The following is a 25,442-nucleotide window of genomic DNA, read 5'->3' as shown; positions in this document are numbered from 1 at the left end:
GTGCAAGTCTCTCCTTTTTTGCCCCAGTGGCCCTGTCTTCACTCACATCCACCAGGCCCTGTATGATCAGCAGACTGTGCTGTAGAACTCACTGTCCTCCTCCATCCCTTCTGCCTTAACTGAAACCTGGCTTTCTGAAGCACCACTGCCCCTTGAGGTAGTAGTGCTCTCCACGGCACATGCCTGGCAGCGGAGAGCTTCCTGTGGTCATCTCCCTTCTCTGATGGTACCACCTGCTCCCTGCTAAAGCTGTCATTAGCTGTTGTCCTGGTTACTTCCCCTCATTCTTTGGTCCTGGCTCTCCAGCTCCCGCCACCCCAACTCAGGCCATTCCCCATGGTTTCAACATCCACAGAGATGACTCACCAGTGTCCTGGCCCTTGTGGTCCTCATCTCCACTGTCCTCCCTCCTCCTCTCAGCCACTCACTTCCTGGGCACACCCTGGACCTGGTCCTTACCAGAAGCTACGCCATCACCGAGTTCCTGCCTTCCTGTGCTGCTCTCCCCATCCCCTCTGCCTCTTGCTAGGTGCCCTTGTCCGACAGCCTCTAAGTCCTTAAGCCTCATCAAAACTTCCAGTCCAGGGACCCCTCCCCATAGATACCTCTTCCTGGCCTCACCCGTGTGGCCCTTGGCCCATGATTCGGATTGTTTCCTTGCCTCTCACCTTCCAGCCCAACACTGCAGCACCACCATGGCCCCCACTGGCTCAGCATGCAGTGCAAAGCCAGAGCTCTTTCCCTTTCTTGTCTTGTAGGCAGACCCTAATGGGCCCTTGGACTGAAGTTTTCAGGGTGTTCCCTCCTCCCTCACTGTCAGCATTAATGAAGTAAAGCCATTAGATGGAGATCATCTTCCTACATCCAAACTCCTCACTCCCTGCCTGGGCCTTGGAAACCTTCTGACACTTCCCCCCTCCCAAGTCCAAACCCTCCATCTTCCATCCTATAAACAACCCTACCCCTCCCAAATTCCTTGATCCTCTATTCCCTTCCAGCCCTGCTCCCTTTCCTATTTCCCTCCACAGCAAAAACTCTGCTTGCTGTCCCCTCCTCCCACATTTGCTCATCCTCCCTCTGGGGTGCAGATGCCAGCCATTGGTCAAGGCATTCCCATGACCTCCATGCTGCAGGACCAGTGGGCACTCCTCCTCTGCCACCTTTTGTGAGCTCACTGTCTCCTTGTCTTCCTCTTTCCCCTCTGCCCAGCACCACATGTATTGCTCCTCACTCTCTTCTCTATAGGTCTCTCCCCTAAGTGTCCAGATACCTCCAGAGTCTCTACCTCCTGTCCTTCTCTCAACTCCAGCCTGAATTATCCAGTTGCCATAGCACTTGGCCATCCTACAGACACCCCGGTTCCCATATTTCTGATGCTAAACTCCAGACTCACACTCTCTTCACCCCGCCCAAGGCTTCTCCTTGATAGCTCCCATCTCCTGTATGGGACGAGCTATGGATGCGCTTCTCCTCACCCTGTCTAACCACCCACCACCAAAGCATCCCAGAGCCAGCCTCTGCTCTCCCAATGGGGCCTGCCCAACTGCACTCAGCCCCAAAGTGGGGGCTCCTGGGCCTACTCTTACCCTCCTTCAGTCCTGCACATAGTTGTTAGTGACAGTTAAGAAACAGAAATGGGCCATATCATGCTTGTGCTTCAATCCCATCAGTGACTTCCCACTGCATTTTCAGGAAAATCCAAACTTGTGGCTGGGTCCCTGACCCCCTTTCCATACCCTCTTGGGCCACTCTCACCTTGTGTTCATGTCCTTCAGCCATCATGCCCTTCAGGCTGTTCCATAACATGCATGTTCCTTCCTGTCCCAGGGCCTTTGCACATACTCCTCCTGATTTGCCTCCTCTCACATGCCCTGCACAGGCTGGCTTCTTCTCATGCTCAGGCCTTAGCTTAGTCATGACTACTCACCCCCTCCAAAACCTAAGTCCCCCTCTAATATCCATCTTAACTTCCTGGTTGCTTCATCCTTCTTGTCACAATTTGTAATTATCTTCTTTATTTATTTGTTTGTTCAACTTATGTTTTTTTTTTTAAAGATTTTATTTATTTATTTGAGAGAGAGAGCTCAAGCAGGGGGAGTGACAGGCAGAGGGAGAGGGAGAAGCAGAGTCCCCGCTGAGCAGGCAGCCCATATGGGCCTCAATCCCAGGACCTGGAGATCATGACCTGAGCTGAAGACAGACGCTTAACTGACTTAGCCACCCAGGTGCCCCTCAACTTGTATTTTTCCATTTCCTCTACTAGACAGTAAACTTCAGTGGGGGTAAATTTCAAAGGACCAGGACAGTCTCCTTTTTACCCCACCGCATGTCTAGCACAGCATCTCGCGCAGAATCAAGACTCCATAAATATTTGTTGAATGAATAAATGGATGAGTGGATGGACGGATGGGTGGATGGATGAATGAATGAGTGAATGGATGGAAATATGGGTGGATGGATGGAAAGATGGCTAGTTGGATTGTCAGATGGACAGATAGATGAATAGAAGGACAGATAGATGAATAGAAGGATGGACGGATGGTTGAAACGAAGTGTGGCTAAATGGAAGAACAGATGTACAGACAAATGGATAGAAGGATGGAGGGATGGAAGAATGGATGGATGAATGGATGGAAGGAAGGATGGCTAGATAGAAGAATAGATGGACAGGCAGACGGATAGATGGAAGGATGGGTAGATGGATGGATGGGCGGGTGGGTGGATGGACAGGTGGATGGAAAGATGGATGAAAGGTTGGAAGGAGGGATGGCTAGATAAAAGGATAGATAGATAGATGGATAAAAGGACAGACAGAAAGATGGATAGATGTAAGGATGGGTGGATGGATGGATGGACGGATGGATAGATGGAAAGATGGATGGAAAGATGGATGAAAGAATGGAAGGAGGGATGGTTAGATAGAAGGATAGATGGATAGATGGACAGACGGATAGAAGGATGGATAGATGGAAGGATGGGTGGATGGATGGATGGATGGATGGATAAATACATGGTTGAATGGATGGGTGAATGGAAGGATAGGTGGATGGCTGACTGGCTGGCTAAACAGGCCTCACGTTTTCCTTTATGTTGGAACTATGTCAGACCCTCTCATTCCTCTGGAAGATATGTTTCCATTTTTAAAGACCAAGCTCCCTGGTGACCATGTGTACCCCAGAATGCTCAGTAGCTAAGACAGATTTGACCCAGTGACTGTCTTGCCCAGAGGTTCCATGCGCCCAGCCCCCACTTGCGACCCCAACGAAGATGCATCCTTCCTGCCGGGCTGTTGTCTGTCCCCACTGTCCTTCCCTTCCCACAGCAGGAAGCGCTGTCATCCTGGCCTCTGCCGCACTCCCCCTGCCTTCCTGTTCCTGGCCCAGGAACTAGCTTCTTCCTTCCCCTGGCCGGCGGCCCTGGCCCCCCAGCTCTCAACAGAGCAGTTGGGGCAGGCGCCGGGCCGAGGTCAGGGAGGCCAGAGTGCACACCTCCTCTTCTCTGTGCTGTCAGCAGCCTTGGGCAGTGAGGACCCTGGCGGCAGCCACAGGCGGCCAGCTGTGGGAGCCGCGCTGGGATCCTGGGTGAGGGGCGAGTGGCAGGAGGCTGGGGTGTGGGGAGTCCTGTGCATTAGGCACTGACCATGGCCTTGAGGTCATTGCCTCCTTTGATCCTCACACAACCTGGGAGGAAGGGAAGAATTACGAGTCTAGTCGGCAATGAGGAAACTGAGGCTCCAGGACCCACAGAGGCACATCCCTGCCCAGTTCCCAGTCCTCACATCTCTCTGTCCCCTTCTCTGCCAGCACAACCCCGAGTGCCTGCCTCTCTGCTCCCCAGCAGCCTCCTTTCCGGCCTCCAATCTGTCCCTCAGCCCAGAGGGCTGTCGTGGCCTGAGGACACCTTCACTGGCTCCTTGTGGCCCTCTGGAGCTGTGCATACCCTTGGCCTGGCCTCCAGGGTGAAGCCCATCCCAACAGGTCCTGCCCTCCTGGCCGGCTTCACCTCCCAGTGCCCCTGCCACCTCCAGCATCCACCAGGTCCTTGCCCACCTCCCTGCTGGCCTCAGGTTGTGTCCTTTGTCCTTTCCTGCTCTCTGTGCTTGGAGAATCCCTGATCCTGCTTGGAGACTGGAGTCTGAGTGCTCTGTCCCTCCCCTGGCCCTGTCCTTGGTCACGGCTCTATCCTCGGGTCCAGCACGGCAACCCAGGGATAAAGTCGGGATGGTCGGTGAGCTCGGGGGTGCCTCTCCACACACTGACAATTTCTTACCGCAGATGCTGTCATGGTCGCCCTGTGGGTGATGGGGACTATGTGGCAGTCCTGCCAGTCTGATCCACACTCTCCCTAGCAGCTGTGCCCAGGACGACAGAGGCATCCAGGGGCCAGGCTACATACTCGAGGCAAGCTGAAGGAGAAACATGGGGGACAACTGGCCAGGTGAGGCTGGGCTTGGGGTCTCTATGCATCTGTCCTAGAGCTGGGCAGATTTGGGGAGACCTGCTCCAGGTCCTCCCTCTCCCTTCACTCTTGGAGGGGAGGCACAAGGGTGTTCAGTCCTAGAGTCCTCCCCCCCGCACCCCCCCAAAACTGGCTGGTAACCTCTGTGCCTCCAGAGGTCAAGGGTGAGGGTCAAAAGGCCACAGTCCCCTGACCCTACAAGACTGAGATAGCTGGGATAAGAGGGGCTGTTCCCAGAGCGTTCCCTGAGCCGGGCTGCGTGCCCCACAATGCCACTCTCTGGCTGTATGGCCTCGAGGAAGGCCCTTCCTCTTTCCAAGCCCCAGTTTTCCCATGTGCAAAATGAGAATTGTCCCCAGGATGATAGGGAGCCACACATAACATAATACCACGTTACAAACCATCACAAGAACAAACTGTTGCTGGCTCATGCACGCTGAGCCCATGGCCGTCACTGCCTGCTAAGTGTTTTGCATGCCACAGCTGTGGTGGTGGTGGTGGGAGGGGGTGGTCAGAGAAGGCCTTGCTGGTAGGACGGGGTGAGCTGAAACGTGCTTGGTAGACTGAGCAGGAGCTTGCTGGCCCAGGAGAACACACAGGACAGACAGAACGTGCAAGGCTAGAATATGGGGGACCTTGGGCTGTCAGGTAGATGGAACAGATGTGGGGCAAGGAGGCCACAGAAAAGGGTCCTCAGTCACAGGCCAGACTGAGGCTCTTGGCCTTGCTCACCAGTGTGCTCCCTCCTCCTGGTAATGGCACCCTCCAGGGCTCCAGGCCCACCTTTGAGCTATTCCACCCTCCCTGGCAGCTTTCCTGAGCTCTGGACCTGGGGGGGGGGGGATGCTTTCAGCATGTCTCTGGGAGGGCACCCCGCCCCACCCCTCAGACCAGACAACACCCACCGCGGGGCAGGACAACTGGAGCCACAGAGCGCACAACTCCCCACCCCACAAGATGAGCACGTGTTTAAAAGATAGGCAATTCCCAGTATTGGCAAGGATGTGGGCAAATAGGCAAATAGGCACTCATAGCACTAAACGAAGGCTCATACTCTTTGACCCCCAAATTCTGCTTACCCCATACATCCTGTTAGGATAATAATAGCAAACACGGATTTAGCACTTTCTGTGTACCAGCCCAGGCCTGCGCACCTGCGCACCCCACGCCCCACTCATGCCCCCTGAGGTGGGTACTGTTCTTGTCATTTTGCAGTTGAGAAAACTAAAGGCACAGGTGTTAACATGCTGCTCAGAGATTATCTCTGGGGTGCAGGATCACGGCAACTACTCCTTGCTCCGTGCATGTCTGCATTCTTTGCGTTTCTGCAGATCGAACCATCTTTTCTCCATCAGCCCTGGAAGCACGGCTCTCCCTTCCACTGTTTGCCATCGTAGTGGTGGTCACCTGTCAGGCATTCCTGACTCCACTCAGCCCCCACAGCCAACGGGTCATGAAGTCATGTCCATCCTCAGAGGCAGCACCAACGGCCGGTGGGGAGCTGGGAGCTCCAGGCTTGCCCCTCTTCTCTCCCTGCCCCTCCCCCCGAGCAAAGTGTTTCGCACTTACAGCACTCAGACACCTAGCAGGGGACACCTTCCTTCTGCCCAGAGAGCCAGATCCTGGGACAGCCCCCGTCCAGTCCCCTGCTTCTCCAACCCACCGGCCGGCCGGCCTCAACGTCCATCCCCTGGCTTGCCACGCCAGTGTCTCCCCACTGGTCCAGGGTTACCCAATGGTTAGATTATCTTTCTAGAATACAAGTCCCTCTCCTGACTAAAACCACTATGCTACTTGGGGGCAGAAGCTGCGTTCTTGGCATGGCCTTACAGATGACTGGTGCTCCCTCCAACCCTAGAGTCACAAGTTGAGGCCCCCTCCTTGGGCCCCTGCTGCATGTTTCTGCAGCTCCATGCAGTGGTTGGCTCATTGCGTCTGACAGTTGCTTAGTGCAAGGAGGAGGGGCTTATGCTTGCCTTTCATGGTGGCGTCCCCAGCATGAGACTTGGCCTGTGATTGCCCCGACTCCCCTGAGGGTCGGGGGAGCAAAGGGAGAGCACAGAGTGTGTGGGCAGGTGTGGAGGTGAGCAACAGAGGTGGAGATGTCCTGCACTGAGGTAGGCACGTTGGCCGGGGGGAGACTTGGGAGAAAGGCCATGTGTCTGCAGGGCATGCCGCTTTTGAAAGGTCTCTGGGACAATCAAGATAAAAATGTCCAAGAAGTGGTAAAAAATTTAGGAACCCACCTGCCCACCCCACCAGACCCTTCCTTGGGGAATGTGGACAACCACCTGCCCCTTCTGACCCCTTAGCCCCCATGCCATCTGGGACCAGATACCTGACACCGACACTCCTTCAAAGCTGCCCAAGCGAGCCATTTCCACCCCTCCAGCCTTAACTCCTAATGTCCAAGGTGGACACAGTAAGCCATGACACAAAGCTAAAACCTTCGCATACCCTAGAGTAAAGCAGTTTGATTAGCCGTTTTGACACCGAGGTGAGGCTCCACCGCCAGACACTCCAAATGCGCATGTGTGTGCCGCCTAATACGAATAAATCTCCCTTGGGTAGAATTTAGTGTAGCTCTGAGGATGAAGCTCTGCACTAAGTGTGAGGATCAGAGCTTCCCCCAAACCCGCCTGAAAGCCCGCATTCCATGCTCTGGGGGCAGCGTGTGGGAACGGAGCCCCCTCGAACCCACCCACTTGGAGCAGCACCATCCTCTACCTGCAGTTCTTGGCAACCCCTCCAAAGGTGGGGTGAAAGGCAGGGCGTATCTAGAGCAGGAGGAAGGTCATGTGCTGGGAGCTGGGGTGTGTGGTGGGTACAGGCTAGGTGGACAGGGCGTTAGGGATGCCCTTGGGACCATAGCAGGAGGGGTCTGGACCACCAGCTCAAGAAGTTGGTGCTTTATCGCTCGGGCGGGGGGAGGGGGTGCCACGGAAAACTCAGATCTGTGTTTTAGAAAGGTCCCGCTGGAAGCAGGGAGGGAGGTGGGGCGGAGTGGGAGCATGGGCTGCCGGAGGACCCCCTGAGGGTGACGGGGAGGAGGGGCACCCTGGCAGACGCCGAGCTCCGAGCGCAGCCCACTTGGCGGGTGCAGCCAGCTGTGCCAGGCAGTTAGCCCGCCCGCCTGGGGTCAGGACTCCGCTCCCGGGAGGCAGGACGGGCGGTGTTATCAGACAGCCCAGCTGGCTCAGAGGAGGCCCCCGAGCGCTGCTAAATCGGGGCCGTGGGCTCCTGCCGCAGGAAGAGGGAAACGCAGGCAGGATGTCCTCTCCTGTGGCCGACAAGTCCTTTCCCATGAACCCCTGCTGACCTCGCTGGCCACGTGGCGGGGCTCCCCCACTCGCCACCCTGACCTGCGCCTGCTCGCGGGGCCACCTACACCCTGGCCTGGCCTGGGATGGGGGGTGGCGGAGGTGACCCGCGGCGCGGGAGCGCGGCCGGGGCGCGCCCGGCTGCCCCACCCAGGCCCAGCCGCTGCCAGCCCTGAATGCCCGCACCTTCCTGCTCGCAGACTTCTCCCTTCGGCGTGACCGGAAAACTGAGATCCCAGAGGAAGCCAGTGTCTGAAAAGGATCGAAACTCAGGAATCCCTGGCTCCAGCTGGACACGTCGGCTGCCTCTGGCTCCGAAGTCAGCGCAGGGAGCGTGAGGGGCTCTCCAGACCCTTTCCCCGGCCCACCTCCCTCCCGGAGAGGCCTCTCAGAGAGCTTGGGGAGGGGGGGGAGGGTGCCGGCGAGGCCCTGGTGGCGAGAAATCTGCCCTGTGGGGGAAAGCGCCCAAACCAACAGCGGGAGGAGTGTAAGCTAGACACAGAGAACTTCTCCCTCCAGGCTAAGACCCCACTTAATTTTCCTGGGTTCCCGGATTGCCTTCTGCCCTATTACAGTCAGGTGCTCCCAAGTCTCCTCCTTCCTTATCTGGCCCAGTCGTATCAACTGGGGTCTCCCAGGAAGTCCCCAGGGCACCTCCTCCTGGAGGACCTGGCTCCCCGAGCAGCCTTCATGTCCCTACCTGCGCCCCTCCTCCCAGGGTTCCCATCTGGTAAACCACCTTCATGACCCATTCTGTGACTTAGGCCAGAGACTAGCACACATCCCTGCCCTCCCCTGCCTCCTCCCCTGTGGTACCCCCTTGCTGTGGGCCCCCACCTTGTTTTGCACCTCTGGCAGTGCCTTCAGGGGACCTGACCAGGAGCCTCCCTGCCCAGAACTTCTCTTTTCCAGGTGTGCCGCTGACTCCTGCCCCCTCCAACTGCCTCACCTCCCCCACCTTACCCCCGGCCCCCTCGAGCCTCTAGCCTCATCTACTACCCACAAGTTCCCATATACCATCTGGACTTCCCTGCTTCTGAGCCTTGGAGGGGTTCTTTGCCCTACTTGGAATTCCCTTCCCTGGAGTCTGCAGATCCCTTCAAGAAGCCCCCAGCTAGAAGCGATGCCCCCTTCCTCTGCAGCCCACGGCTACCAGCTGGGCCTCGTGGGGGTCCTGAGCACTTCTGTCCCTACGATACAGATATCTGATACCATGTCTGTGTCCCAGCCAGTCTGGCACTCAGCAAAACCCCTGCAGGATGGGGCTGGTCCAAATCCTCCCTGAGCCACCCTGAACAGGCACCAGAGCTTGTGACTGGCATAGAACTGCAGTCTCCTTCCCTGGGTTGAGGTCCCACTGCCTGGGGCAGCGTGGGGGTGGAACAGGGTGGAGCTGGCCAGATAATCCTCGTCACACCTCATTCTCAGTCGAGTGCCTGGTCGTGTGGGCTCTGTGCTCTGAGGAGGAAGAGAGCCCTTAAGCCACAGTGACTGAGATGGGGCCAGTGGCCCACAGGACCCAGTAAGGTGGCCCAGCCCCCACATCCTGCCTCACTGGCATGCCCCGTCCCTCCCCCATTGCTCTGTCCACACCTGGGTCTGGCTCAGGGCTGAGGAACAGGGACAGCAGAGAACTGAATGGCTGGCCACACGAGACTCAGCCCACGGCAAGGGCCAGTGTCCTCAGGCCAGGGCAACCAGCTGCCCAGCTGTCACTTGCTTCCCCTACATGTCCCTGAGCTGATTGCCCACTGTCCAGCAGCACAGACAGCCTCTCTCTAGACTAAGCCCCCCAAACAAAGCCTCTTGGGCCTGTCCTCTGCCACCTGCCCTCTCCACAGGGACACTGCCAAGGAACTGCTTTTTGAAACTAGACCGGGACCCCAAGCCATAAAGTCCAGCCCAAGCACAGCCCCTCAAGTGCTTGCTCATTTGCACTACTATGCATGGGGAAACTGAGGTGCAGGGAGAGGAAGTTGGGACCCAAGCCACACAGCCAGGAATTTAGGGGCAGAGCTGGGACAAAAATGTGGATCTAGGGCTAACTGCATACTTTTGAGGGGTCAGCTTCATCTTCCCCGAGATTCTCACCTGCCAGTACCTGGCCACCCAGTCTGGTTGTCCTGACACTTGGCTGCAACTGAAGTGTTTATGCTTCTGCTCCAGCATCCCTCATCAGGCTGGGGAGCTCCCCAAGGCAAATGCAGGGCACATTTCCCACCAGCCGTGTCACGGTCCAGCTGGGCCATCCTCCTCCATGGGCCCCTTCAGCTAACATCCTCTCTCCTCCTCTTCACTGCCTGACTCTGTATGAACCACCTGAGCTCCCTGTAAGACTGGCCTCATCCCTTTTCCCTCCTCCACCTCCGGAGCACCCAACCTCAGGCTCTCCTCGTTCTCACACCTTGCAGTACGTTCCCTGTCTCCCTGGAAGCCTCTGGCTCCCTCCTTGGTGTGGGGGAAATGCAGCCCGGACTCTGCTCTGCTTCCTCTCCAGCTCCCCAGCCCAGCCTCTCTTGAGCTTCAGACACTACACCCAATGGTCTGCCGGATGTCTCCTCAAGGTGGGGTCTCCCCCTCCTCAGCCTGACCCACTTCACTTCTCTCTCCACACTCATTCGGTCACTCAGCAAACACACTAAGTATTGGTGAGAGCCTGGCCCTGGGCTGGATGCAGTGGAGCAAGGAAGGGCAAAGGGGCAGCCCCTCTTCTCTGACCTGCCTCAGAGGCCCCAGCCAGATGTCTTCCTCCATCCTGCCTCTAGATTCATCCACACCTCCTTCATCTCCCCTGTCCTCTGCCCTTCAGTCTGTGAAGGCATAGAGAACAGGGCTCTGTTATCCTACAGATCTGGGTTGACCATTTCCCTTACTGCTGGCCTTTGGGAACCTTGGAGAAGTTACAGATGTCCTTGTTCTATGCTTCCTCCTCTGTAAAACAGGTCTAATACTCCCTTGTGAGGATTATTAAAAGGGATGAAGCATGTGAAGCCAGTATTCAATATCTGCCATGTTCAAAAATCTGGACCCCCTCCAGCCCTTCCAGCACTTTTCCTCCAACCACTGGGGACCCATGACCCTCTCTCTACCTTCTGATTCTCTGGGTCACCAGATCTTGTATAGACGTCCAGCTCATCCTTACCCATCCTCTGACATCTCTATACAACAATACTCCTCTGCGCCTTTTCTCATCTCCCACACTCCCTTTTCTCCAACCGCACGGGGGCAACTTCTGGTCATATTCCTGTCACAGACCATACCCTGCCAGAGATGTGCTTAAGACGCTTCCACGGCTTCTCCTGCCGGATAGTCCAAGCTCTTGAGCTGGGCCTTCAAATGCTCCTGCCCCGTCAAATACAGGGAGCGCCGGCATTCTGCCTCTTCTGCCACGTTGATCTCTCCTGGATTGTCAACTCAAGATCCCCAAGTTCCCCTGTGCACCTGCGCCCAATCCGCCCGACGGCGCCTGTCTCTGCTGGTCCCCGAACCCCTGCCTCCGCAATCTCTGGCCTGGGGAAGGTGGACACCTGCCCGGAGCGCCCTCTGGGGGACCGACCTCGAGCGCAGCTGAGAGGCGTCGGAAAGTGCGCACCCAGGTCTGCGGCCCGGCGGGGATTTGCCGGGGTACCGTCCCCGTGGCGCGGGTGGGAGGGCAGCGCAGTGCAGCGCCGGGACTCCCGCCCCCCCCCCGGCACACCCACCCCGGGAAGCCAGTAAGCAAGCGAAGGATCCTAGCTGAGGATGTGCGACGGGGCACGGCTCCAAAGGAGCTGAGCCACCGATAGTGGAGGGTGGTCGAGGACCCCGAGCACAATCCCTGCGCTGCGGTGCAGACGGTGCCCAGTCCCTGACCCAGCTGCAGTCTCCGCCCGCCCTTTCCTCAGCCCCGCGGGCCCAGGCCGGCTCCATCCGGGGTCCGTATCCCCTGGCTCCCAGCCCCATCTCCCCTGCAGCCCCAGGCTCCCGGGGGTCCAGTGCCCCGCCCGTCCCCCGTCGCCCCGGGAAAGCGGCCCCCATCGCGGCCAGCGGCGCACGCGTGCGGGCAGAGGGCTCACCGCGCTCGCCGTCGAGCAGTCCGAGGCAGAGCCACAGGCGCAGGCACAGCGCGGCTCCCCGCTGCATCTCCGGCCGCTGCGGCGCGGGTCTGACCTGCGTGGCCGCGGCTCGGGGCTCAGAGTGTGGGCGCACAGAGCGAGCGCGGGCGGGGCTGGGGCCCGGCGCGGGCGGGGCGGGGACTGGGCGGGACCCCTTCCCCAGGGGCGGGGCCAGGCCCGTCGGACCGCCCCTCGCACCTATCAGTCCCGCTCCCCCCTCCCGCCCCGGCCGGGGAGCTTGCTGGCTAGATCCGAGGGTTCGCGTCTCGCTCAGCGGCTGGAGGCTGGTTAGTGTCTCACTTCCGAGCCCCCCGGGGCAGCTCTGGGCGGACGGGGAATGCAGGTAATGCACCAGTCCTCCACTGCGCGCTAAAAAGGCAATGAACTCCGCAGCGGTCAAGATTAGACAAAATGTGTCAGAGTGTATTTTTCTGTAATTTCCTTTAATCAATAAATACAGTGTTTAAAGTACGAAAAAAAAAACAATGAATACAACTTAAAGATAACAGTATGTCAAATCTTTGAGAACGTTCAGCAAGCTTTATCTTACCACCTACGTGGTGTGGATGAGGTTGTACCCTTGGGGGAGGCATCCAGTATAACAAATCTCCCCCCACCCTCCTCTCAGGCCTGGCCTCTTCTTAAGAGCTCCCCCAAATATTTTTACTCTGAGCTCATTCATAAGTCCTTGTATCAGGTGACACTTTACTCTCTGACTTGGCAACCCTCTCGCAGACTTCCTTTCTCTTTTCAGTTCTGTCTCTAGAATTTTCCTATTTAAAAATAAACCCCAGGACGAGGACTATCACGGCCTCCCTCCCCCGCTTTTATTCTACTTTATTCACACTCCAGCGCCACCCTGTACGCAAAAGTCCGTTCATCCTGGCCAAAGACCAAGACCGGATTGTTGATAACAACCATTACCAACTCTCAACTGCGAGTATTAAGTATGTTATAAAGTTGGAATCACAAATCAGTGGGGATAGTTCAGATGACTTAAAAAATGATGTTGGAGGAAAGAGACAACCAAATAAATGAAGTTAGACTTTTTTGCAGCTATATATTGATTGTCTTCCAATATTTTTAGTTTTAAAATAGAAACTTATTGTAAGGTGTAACACACATATGGAAAGAAGTATATGTCAATGTGTTATGAATGGAAATTTAAAAATCGATGTCTCCACCGCCCAGATCAGGGGATACAGAATGGCATCAACATTCCAGAAGTGCCCACCCTTTCCCATCACAAACCCCTCCCTCACTCCCAAATCCTGGCTTTATCAATTTCCCTGCTTTTCTTTATCTTTTTATTACCCAAATATATGTTTTGATTGTTTTTTAACTTTATTTAAATGGACTCATCCCACATATATTCTTTTGCCGGGCATCCTTTGTGAGATTCATCTATACCACTATGATGATCCATGCTTCCCTCCTTTTCATAGCGGTGTGATAACCACAATTTATTCGTCCATTTACTGTTGATGGAAGTTTGAGTTGTTATCAATTTCCAATTTTTTACTGCTACGAACATGCTTGTATATGTTTCTTGGTGTACATATGATCTGTTTTTTAGATGTGTGTCGAGGAGTGAAACTGCTAGGTCAGAGAATGTGTATCTTCAACTTCCGTAGACAGTGCCAGCTATTTTTTGTTGTTGTTGTTGTTGTAGTTGTTATTTGTACCATTTTGGACTCCAGAGCAATGTAACTAGTTCCCTGAACTCTGCATCTTTACGGACATGTCAGTTTTGATTTTTTAAATTTAGCCGTTCTGGTTGTCTTGTAGTGGCATCTCATTATGACTTTCATTAGCTTTCCCCTAATTACTGTTGAGGTTGAGCATATTTTTATTTTTATTTTATTTTTAAAAAAGATTTTAATTATTTATTTGAGAGAAAGAGCAAAAAAGCACAAGCAGGGGGAGTAGCAGAGGGAGAAGGAGAAGCAGGCTCCCCGCCAAGCAGGGAGCCCGATGTGGCACTCTATCCCAGGATCCTGGGATCATGACCTGAGCTGAAGTCAGATGCTTAACCATCTGAGCCACCCAGGTGCCCAAGCACATTTTTAAAAATATTTATTTGAAACAGAGAGAGAGCGAGAGAGTGCAAGTACGTGAGTGGGGGGGAGGGACAGAGGGAAAGGGAGAGAATCCCAAGCAGACTCCCTGCTGAGTGTGGAGCCCCAGGTGGGGCTTGAGATCATGACCCTGACTGAGATCATAACCTGAGCTGAAATCAAGACTTGGTCCCTCAACCAACTGAGCCACCTAGACGTCCCTATCTTAATTATCTTTAAGTCCAGCGGCTACTCACATTGTTGGGCCATCATCACCACCATCCATCTCCAGAATTCTTTTTATCTTGCAAAACCCCAACTCTGTATCCATTAAACAATAACTCCCCCCTCCCCCTCCCCTCAACCCCTGAAAACACCGCTGTACTTTCCATATATAAATGGACATTTATAAATTAATAAATATAAATTTGACAATTCTAGGTACTTCTTATAATTGGAATCATACAGTATTAGTCCTTTGGCAACTAACTTATTTCACTTAGCATAATTTTCTCAATGTTCATCTATGTTGTAGCATGCATGTGTCAGTTTCCTTCCTTTCTAAGGTGGACTATTATTCTATTGTGTTTATACCACATTTTGTTTATCCACTCATCTGTCAATGTACACTTGGGTTGCTTCTACCTTTTGTCTATTGTGAATGATGCTTTTATGAACATGAGTGTGCAAATATCTTTTTGAGTCCCTGAATTGAGGGTTCTTTTTCCTCCACATCCTTGCCAATACTTGTTATTTCTTATCTTTTTTGATAATAGCCATCCTAACCTGTGTGAAGTGATTGTGGTTTTGATTTGTATTTCCCTGGAGTTGAATAATGTTGAGCATGTTTTTGTGTAACTTTGGACATTTGCATGTCTTCTTTGGAAAAACATCTACTCAGATCTGCCCATTTTTAAATCAAATTGTTTATTTTTTGCTGTTGAGTTTTGTGAATTCTTTATATATTTTGGATATATGATTTGCAAATATTTTCTCTCATTCAGTAGGCTGCCTTTTCATTTTGTTGATGGTTTCCTTCATTTGTTTATTTTTGTTTTTGTTGTTTTTGCATTTGGTGTCACATTCAAAAAGTCATTGCCAAGACTAATGTCGGAGTTTATTGTCTATATTTTTTTTCTAGGAGTTTTATGGTTCAAGTCTTTACTTGATTTTGAGTTAATTTTTTAATTGAGGTATAATTAACATACAGAGTTATATTAATTTCAGGTGTAGAACATGATTCAACAATTAAATACACTGTTCAGTGCTCATCAAGATAAGTATACTCTTGGGGCGTCTGGGTGGCTCAGTTGGTTGATCATCTGACTCTTGGTTTTGGCTCAGGTCATGATCTCAGGGTTGTGAGATCAAGCCCTGGGTCAGGCTCCGTGCTCAGTGGGAAATCTGCTTGAAGATTCTGTTCCTCTGTCCTTTCCCTGCATGCTTGCTCTCTCTCTCAAATAAATAAATCTTAAAAAAAAAAAAAGATAAGTGTACTCTTAATCTCCTTTTATTATCTCACCCATTTCCCTACCCACCTCCCCTCTGGCAACCACCAGTTTGTTCTCTGAATTTAAGTCTAGTTTTTGTTGTTGTTTGTCTCTTTTTTTCTTCATTTGTTCATTTGTTTTGTTCCTTAAATTCTACATATGAGTGAAATCATTTTCTCTGACTGACTTATTTCACTTGGCATTGGACCTCTGGGTCCATCCATGTTGCGAATGACAAGATGTCATTCTTTTTAATTGCCCAGTCATATTCCATTGTATACATACCACATCTTCTTTATCCATTCACTTATGGATGGATACTTGGGTTACTGCCATATCTTGGCTATTGTAAATAATTAGCCTTTGCATTATTTTAATGCTGTTTTTGATAAATGGAAGTTACTGTTTTTAATATGGTCCTTCTTATAATCTTTTCCTTTTGTGCATAACCTTCTATTGTGTTCTATTCTAAAAATTTTCTGCTTACTCCAAACTCAAAAATATTTTCCTCCAGGGATGCCTGGGTGGCTCAGTTGTTAAGTGTCTGCCTTTGGCTCAGGTCATGATCTCAGGGTCCTGGGATTGAGTCCCGCATCAGGCTCCCTGCTCAGCAGGAAACTTGCTTCTCCCTCCCCTTCTGCCTGCCACTCCCCCTGCTTGTGCTCTCTTTCTCTGTCAAATAAATAAATAAAAATCTTAAAAAAAACTTCTTTTTCCTCCACTTTTTTTTTGCTCAATACGTTAGTTTTCCCTTTTCACAGTTAAATTGCCAGTCCATTTAGAATTGATTTCTGTGTATGGTATAAGATAGGTATCAATATTCATTTTTTTCATATTGTTATTTAATTGGCTTAATATAATTTGTTGAAATAACTACCTTTCCCCCCTGCATTGTAGAAGCACATTTGTCATAAACCATGTTACCTTACATGGAGGGGTCTGTTTCTGGACTTATGTTTCATTTGTGTACTTGCATATCCTTGTCCCAATACCACACAGTTGTAATTGCTGTGGTTTTATAACAAATTTTAATATGTGATATTGTTAGTGCTTAAAATTCTTGCTTCTTTTTCCAGAGTGTCTACGTTTTTTTTGGTTTTTTGCATTTCTATATTCACTTTAGAACCAGCTTGTCAATTTTCAGAAATGAAAAATATGCCAGAAATTTGATCAGAATTCCATTGAATAGATTTGGAGGAATTACCATCTTAATAATTTTCAACCATGAATACACTATGTCCATCCATTTATCTAATCTTTTATTTCTATCCCTAATGTTTTATAGTTTTGATTTGCTATACTTATTATAATTCAGATCATAACATTTTTAAATTTCCAGTGTGATTTCTTCTGTGAATTATGAGCTATTTAGAAATACATTACTTAACTTATAAATATTTGGGGATTCTTTTAGTTAACTTTGATATTAAGTTTGGTTTGTCTTTGATCAGAGAATGTATTCTCAGTGAGTTCAATCCAATGACATTTATTGAAACTACCTTTTAGGCTCAGGATGTGGTCTATCTTGGTAAGCATCCCATATGTACTTGGAAATAATATGTTTGAAAATGTTGTTTAGTGTAGCGTGGCACTACACATGGCATCTAAATCAAGTTAGTTAATCATGTTATGCAGATCTCCTATATCTTTAACTTTTTGGGGTTTTTTCCCCCCTGTTCTGTCAGTTACTGAAAGAGGTATGTTAAAGTTATACCCACAATTTGGGTTTGTCAATTTTCCTTTTAGTTTTGTTAATTTTTGCTTTATGTGATTTGAATGTACATTATTATATATTTTTTAAAGATTTTATTTATTTATTTGAGAGAGAGAGAATGAGAGAGAGTGAGTACATGAGAGGGGGGAAGGTCAGAGGGAGAAGCAGACTCCCTGCCGAGCAGGGAGCCTGATGTGGGACTCGATCCCGGGACTCCAGGATCATGACCTGAGCCGAAGGCAGTCGCTTAACCAACTGAGCCACCCAGGCGCCCCACATTATTATATATTTACATATTTGTTTTCTATGGGCTAATGAAGTGGTTCTTTTTCCTTTTTAATAGACTAGTCAAGTATTTTTTACACCTTTTTCTTCTATTAATGTGGAAATTGCAAAGATGGTCACCATTCTTTATTTCTCTCTGTGTCCATACCCTTTACAATGTGATTGGGAGCTCCTCTTTTCATGTATTCTGAAGGAATATTATTGGGGGCATGCAAATTTAAGGTTGTTATAACTTGCTGTTAAATTGACCCTTTTAGTTGTATATAATATTTGTTTTTTGTTTTGTTTTGTTTTTAAGTAGGCTCCACACCCAGTGTGGGGCTTGAACTCAGGACGCTGACATTAAGAGTCACATGCTCTACTGACTGAGCCAGCCCAGTGCCCCTTTATGTATTACTTGTAACTTTTATCTTTTGTAATACATCTTAATGTAAAGTCTACTTGGCCTGACATTATAGCCACACCAACTCTCTGTTGACTCGGAGGTGTTGGTCAATCTTTTACTATCCTTTTTCTTCCAACTTACAGTCAATTCTCCTCTAATTCAACATATGCATTGCTAAAAATCACCAGACTACACAAATCCCACGACAAAAACCACAGTGTAGGCGGGAAATGGGACCAGGGGCATAATACTCAAAAACTTCAGCAGGACACATTAAAAAAAGAAAAAAAGATAGGAACCTAGTAAAAATGGTAGCAGAGTCTCTACTTTTGGCATAGCAACATAAGGAGTCTGTGGACACTGGTGAAAATTATTGTAAAACAATCATTTAAAGTCTCTGGAAATGGTCTTAAGGGTATACAGAAAATGAAGAAATATTTATTCAAGAAAACCTATAAAAAGAAAATGAAGAAATATTTATTCAAGAAAACCTATAAAAATTCGGTAAAAACAGAGTCTCTGGCCACTGAAGTACAGCCTGTATCCTCCCTCCCCTCCCCAAGCTCAGAGTGATGGAAATAACACTCCAGACATGTGTACCCGAGAATACAGGGTACCATCCCCTCTAGCTCTCAATTGGAGTCCCATGGTTTCTTTCCAGGAGGGGCAGGATATCAACATTTCTCATCCTATCCCTTGGCTACCCATTGCAGAGGTTAGGTTTTGGGTGAGTGTAGGTAGCCAAGAGGTGAGGCCCACAACTTCTGCCCAGCCCCCATTCATAAGACAGAGGGTCTACCTCAGGTGTGGTGCACTGAGAATCCAGGGGCCCTGATTGCCCTCACCTCAGCTAGTTTGTAAAGTTCATGATAGGAGAGGCAAAGCAAGAAGAGCAGAAGCTGCAGCTTTTCCTCCTCTTCTATGGAGCATACAACTCCTAAAGCAGGTATTTTTCCCAGAAAGAAGCATATCACTGTCTCCACTCCTAGCTCTAGAGTCTGGCTCAGAGATTTTTGCCCAGAGGGAGAGGTAGGTATAAAACAGTACTTTGAAGCTCTTCCAAAAAGAACTAAATTCATTCACAACAGAAAGTAGGAAAGATCAAGCCTGAGGGTATGCTCAAAAACAATGGAGGTTTTGGGGAAAATAAGAGAAGGAGACACTCATAGATTTGTTAGAGATCTAAGCTAAACCACAAGGGCTAAGAAGAGCTCTTCTGAGGTCAGAACAAATCTCTGACTTCAAAATCTATCACTGTAATGGAGCCCAGATTTAATTTGATCAGTCTATGAAGCAATTGAAGACCCAGAGCATTGTTAAAAACAACAGAGCATTCAGTCAGCAGTTAATGGAGCTTAACATCTGGATGTGGGCGGGAATGAGACAATCAAAAGGGCCCAAATCCCTGTCATCCCAGGGTAACTGTACATGTTCTAGGCTGTTCTTGCCAAGGAGCAATATAAAGTTCACACTGCTGGAGAAAAATGGAAGCCACTAAAATAATCCAGTGAATTGCTAAACAAATAAATAACAAACAACAACAAATCTTGGGGAAGGAGAGGGTGGAGACCAGTACCTAGAGTTGCTACAATATATTCCCTGAAATTCCTAGTTTCTAACAAAAACATTTATAAGACATGCAAAAAACCAGGAAAGTCTGACTCACACATGGAGGAAAAAAGCAGACAGTGCAAACAGTTTTTTGTGAGAAAGACTAGGTGTCTGATTTAAAAAGTTCAAAGTAGCCATAAATATCTTCAGAGAACTAAACTAAATTATGCTTAAAGTAAAGGATAGAGGAGCACTGGGTGTTATACTCAACTAATGAATCATTGAACATTATATCAAAAACTAATGATGTACTATACCTTGGCTAATTGAATTTAAATTAAAAAAGTAAAGGATATATGATAATGAATGTCTTATCAAATAGAGAATCCAATAAGAGGTAGAAATGATTAAAAAGAATCAAATGGAAATTCTAGAGCAGAAAAGTATATATATATATCTGAAATAATTTTACTATTACAGCTTAACACTAGATTTGAACTAGCAGAAGAATCAGTAATTTTGATAATAGATGGATAGAGATTATGCAATCTGAAGAACACAGAGAAAAAAGAATAAAGAAAATTGAACAGACCTTCATAGAAATGTGGGACACCAATAATGTACCAACGTATGTGTAAAAATGCCATAAAAAGAGAAGGAAATGAAAGGAAGAAATACATTTGAAGAAAAAAATGGCTGAAAAATTTCCAAATTTGAAGAAAAACTGCACATTTGAGAAGCTCAATGAACTATAAGTAGGATAAACACGAAGATGTCCACAAGCAGATATATCCTGGTAGAAATGCTGAAAGCCAAAGACAAAGAGAAAATCTTTAAAGCAGCCAGAGAAAAATGAATCATCACCTACAGAAATTCCCCAGTAAGATTAACAGCTGACTTCCCAGCAGAAAAAATGGGTGCCAGAAGACACTTGGATGACATATTCCAAGTGTTTAAAGAAAAAAAAACAAAAAACTTGTCAACCAGGAATCCTATAGACAATAAAACTTTCTCTCGAAAATGAAGGCATAATAAAGACATTCCCAAATAAATAAAATCTGAAAGAATTTGTTGCTAGAAAATCCACCTGGGTGCCTGGGTGGCTCAGTTGGTTAAGTGACTGCCTTCGGCTCAGGTCATGATCCTGGAGTCCCTGGATCAAGTCCCGCATCGGGCTCCCTGCTTGGCAGGGAGTCTGCTTCTCCCTCTGACCCTCCCGACCCTCCCCCCTCTCATGCTCTCTCTCTCTCAGTCTCTCTCTCAAATAAATAAATAAAATCTTTAAAAAAAAAAAAAGAAAGAAAGAAAATCCACCTTACAAAAACACTATATAATTTCTCCAGACTGGAAGCAAGTGATCACAGATAATAATTCAATTCCACATGAAAAACCAAAGAACACCAATAAAGGTAAGTATAAAAGACAGTATAAATGCATATTTCTTTTCCTTTCTACTACTAACAAATTTAAAAACAATTATATAAAACAACATGTATATGATTACTTGTTGATCCTTTAACATATAGAAATGTAACATATTTGCAGTAATAGCACAAGGGAGGAGCATGTGAGCAAAGCTATATTGGGTTGAAGACATGACTCTGGACAGTAATTTGAAGCCACAGTAACAAATAAAGGGAGCCAGAAATGGTAAACAGGAAGGCTAAAATGGCAGAAGCTATAACTATATACTTGATGTCCCTTATCTCAGCTTCTTTAAAAGACATAAAGTGAATAAGAAGATGTGATGTATATACATACAATGGAATATTATTCAACCATAAACAAGAATAAAAAGAGAATGAAATCATGCCATTTGCAACAACATGGATGGAACCAGAGAGTATAATGTTAAGTGAAATAAGCCAGTCAGAGAAAGACAAATCTCATATGATTTCACTCAGTTATGGAATTTAAGAAACAAAACAAATGAGCAAAGGAAAAAAAAGGAGAAAGAGACAAATCAAGAAACAGAGTCTTAGAGAACAAACTGATGGTTACAAGATGGGAGGTGGGTGGGAAGATGGGTGAAATAAGTGATGGGGATTAAGGAGTACACTTATCATAATGAACACTGAACCAATGTATAGAATTGTTGAGTCACAATATCATATTGTATTGTATTGTACACCTGAAACTAACACTGTATATTAACTATACTGGAATTAAAATAAGAAATTTAATTAAAAAAATAAAATAAAAGACATAAAAATGATGTAAAGTTCTAATTAAAACTTTAAAGTTTTAACAGTGTATTATATTTGTAACAGGGATGAAATATGTATAACTAAATATCATAAAAATAAAAAAAGGGGGGAAAGGGAATGGAGCTATATAATAGTAACATTCCTGTATCTTATTGGAATTAAGTTAGTATAAATGTGAGTAGATTCTGATTGGTTAAGATGTATGTGTAAACCCAAGAGTGATCACTAAGGAAATAACAAAAAAAGTAGTTTGAAAAATCATTAAAGAAATTAAAATGTTACATAAGAAAGTATTCACTTAGGGGCACCTGAGGGTGAAAGGGTGAAAGAGGTGAAAATATTCGCCTTAGGGGCAGTCAGTTTAATGTCCAACTCTTGGTTTTGGCTCAGGTCGTGATCTCAGGGTCATGAGATCAAGCCCCGAGTTGGACTCTGCACTCAGTGCAGAGTCTGCTTTGGATTCTCTCCCTCTGTCCCTCCTGCTCATGATCATTCTCTCTCTAAAATAAATAAATAAATCTTTTTAAAAAAGTAAATAGTCACTTGTTATAAAAGAGAATAGAAGAGCAATAGAAGAAGAAAATAGAAGAACAAAAAAAGACATGAGACAGATAGAAAACAGGAAAATGAGGTGGCAAACATAAACCCATCATATCAATAATAACATTAAATGTGAGTGAATTAAATGATCTAACCCAAAGGTAGAGATGATCAGAGTGTACAAAAACAAGATCCAATAATAGGCTGTCTAAAGGATACACACTTTAGATCCAAAGACACAAATGGATTGAAAGTAAAAGGATAGAAAGAGATACATCATGTGAACAGCAGCCATATAAAACCCGGAGTGGCTAGGCTAATATCAGACAAAATAGAGTTCAAAACAAACGATGTTACTAGAGATAAAGAGGAACATTTTATATTGATAAAAGGATCAATCCATCATGAAGATATAGCAGTTATAAACAAATGCCCCTAACAACAGAGCATTAAAATACACGAATAAAAAACTGACAGCAAGAAAGGGAGAAATAGACTATTAACTGCAGAGTTGGAGACTTTAAACCCTACTTTTAACTTTAAAAAAAAATACAGGGCTTGAACTCATGACCCTAAGATCAAGACCTGAGTCGAAATCAAGAGTCAGACACTCACCTGACTGAGCCACCCAAGTGCCCCTAAACCCGACTTTTTAACAATGGATAGAACAAGTAGGCACAAGATCAACAAAGAAATAGAAGACCTGAGTGACACTATAAACCAGCTGGATCCATAATGGTGAAAGACTGGATGATTTGGGCTTGTCTCCATAAGGAACAATAGAAAGATATCTGTATGATCCAATAATTACACTATTAGGCATTTACCCAAAGAAAATGAAAACATGAATTCAAAAAGATATAGGCACACTTATGTTTATTGCAGCATTATTTACAATAGCCAAAAATGGAAGCAACATACGTGTTCATTGATGGACAAAGAGACAAGTGGTATATATGTACAATGGGATATTACACAACCATATAAGAGGATGAGATTGTGCCATTTGAGACAACATGGATGGACCTAAAGGGTATTATGCTAAATGAAATAAGTCAGTAAGAGAAAGACAAATACCATATGACTTCATTCACCCCAAGTGATTAACAAAGAACAGAGTCATACTTATAAATACAGAGAAAAAACTGATGGTTGCCAGAGGGGAGGGTGGTAGGGTGGTTGGGCAAAATGGGTGAAGGGGACTGGGAGAATGGGCCTCCAGTTATGGAATAAGTAAGTCACAGGAATAGAAGACACAGCATTAGGAATACAGTCAAAGATATTATAATAGTGATGTGTGTGGACGGATGGTAGCTACACTTGTGGTGAACTTAGCATAATGTATAACTTGTCTAATCACTATGTTGTGCACCTGAAACTAATATAACATTGTGTGTCAACTATACTCAAATAAAAAATACAAAAAATGTAAAGATCTCTGCTCTTGGCACTTCTATTCAGCATTGTACTGGAGGTTCTAGCCAAGGAAATAAGGCAAAAGTGAAATAAAAGTCATCCAGATTGGAAAGGAAGATGTAAAATTTCTCTATTCACAAATGACATGATTTCATGTATAGAAAAGCCTAAGAACTCCACTAAAAAGAACCCATTAGAACTAAGAAACAAGCTCAACAAGGTTATAAGCTACAAGGTCAATATACATAGATCAACTTTATTTCTATACAGTGGCAGTGGCCAATCGAAAATGAAATTAAGAAAACGATTACATATATAATAGTATAAAAACAAAAATACATTCCTAAGTATTTATTCCTGAATAAATTTAACAAAAGAAGTGAAAAACTTGTACTCTGAAAACTACAAGATATTGTTGAAATAAATGGAATGATACTACATGTTCTAGGATTGGAAGACATACTATGAAGATGACAATACTCTCCAAACTGAACTATAGATTCAATGTAATTCTTATAAGATTCCAATGGTCCTTTTGCAGATATGGACAGGTTGATTCTAAAATTTATATGGAAACCCAAGGTATCCAGAATTGCCAACAGTCTTGAAAAAGAACAAAGTTTAAGGACTCATAACTTTCTGTTTTCAAAATTTACCACAAAGCAATAATAATTCATTGGCATAATGTGACATAAAGATCAATGGAATAGAATTGAGAGTCCAACAATAAACTTATTTGTATATGGTCAATTAATTTTTGACAGGGGTCAATTGATTTTTGGCAAGGGTGCCAAGGCCATTCAATGGGAAAGGAATAGTCTAGTCAGCAAACTGCTCAGATAATTGGATAGCTGCATGCAAAAGAATTAAGTTGGACCTTTCCCTCACACCATATACAAAAAATAAAGTGTATCAAGACCTAAATGTAAGAGCCCAGAACTATAAAACTCTTGAAAGAAAACATAGGGGTAAATCTTTGTGACCTTGGATTTGGTAAGTGATTCTTAGATCTGACACCAAAAGCACAAGCAACAGTAGAAAACCATAGATAATTTGAGCTTTATCAAAATTAGGAAATTTTGCTTTTGTTTCCCTTGCCTTTAGAGACATGCCTTGGAAGAAGTTGCTGTAGCCAACGTCAAAGAGGTTACTGCCTGTGTTCTCCTTTAGGATTTTGATGGATTCCTGTCTCACATTTAGGTCTTTCATCCATTTTGAGTTTATCTTTGTGTATGGTGTAAGAGAACGGTCCAGTCTCATTCTGCATGTGGTTGTCCAGTTTTCCCAGCACCATTTATTGAAGAGACTCTCTTTTTTCCATGGATATTCTTCCCTGCTTTGTCAAAGATTAGTTGACTATAGAATTGAGGGTCCATTTCTGTGCTCTCTATTCTGTTCCATTGATCTATGTGTCTGTTTTTGTGCCAGTACCATGCTGTCTTGATGATCACAGCTTTGTAATTTAGCTTATGCAAATGATATAACAGATAAAGGACTGATATCCAAGATCTATAAAGAACTTTTCAAACTCAACATCCAAAAAACAAAAAATCCAGTCAAGAAATGGGCAGAAGACATGAACAGACAGTTCTCCAAAGAAGATATACAAATGGCTAACAGACGTATGAAAAATGCTCCACATCACTAGCCATCAGGGAAGTGCAAATCAAAACCACAATGAGATACCACCTTACATTGGTTAGAATGACCAAAATTAACAAGACAGGAACAACAAATGTTGACAAGGATGTGGAGAATGGGGAACCTCTTACACTGCTGGTGGGAATGAAAGCTGGTATAGCCACTCTGGAAAACAGTATGGAGAGTCATCAAGACATTAAAAATAAAGCTACCTTATGACCCAGGAATTGCACTACTGGGTATTTACCCCAAAGATACAGATGTAGTGAAAAGAAGGGCCACAT

General features: G+C 46.8%; 1 protein-coding gene across 7 annotated transcripts in view; it reads right to left on the bottom strand.

The window, feature by feature from the left end:
• The window catches only part of FLT4 (fms related receptor tyrosine kinase 4), a 41,088-nt gene extending 29,107 nt beyond the window's left edge, over positions 1-11,981 (bottom strand). For all 7 annotated transcript variants that reach the window (XR_014147297.1, XM_081827270.1, XM_081827271.1 and 4 more), the window contains exon 1: positions 11,834-11,981. Coding sequence is in view for 6 of the 7 variants with exons in the window: in XM_081827270.1 (XP_081683396.1) it covers positions 11,834-11,900 (67 nt within the window). In the remaining variant the exon portion in view is untranslated. The remainder of the gene's footprint in view (positions 1-11,833) is intronic.
• Positions 11,982-25,442: the final 13,461 nt, after the last annotated feature.

Source organism: Leptonychotes weddellii, chromosome 7, assembly GCF_054177405.1.
Source record: "Leptonychotes weddellii isolate Sample4059 chromosome 7, ASM5417740v2, whole genome shotgun sequence".
Classification (NCBI taxonomy): Eukaryota; Metazoa; Chordata; class Mammalia; order Carnivora; family Phocidae; genus Leptonychotes; species Leptonychotes weddellii.
The sequence above is the reverse complement of the archived record's forward strand: the minus strand, read 5'-3'. Positions and strand labels throughout refer to the sequence as shown.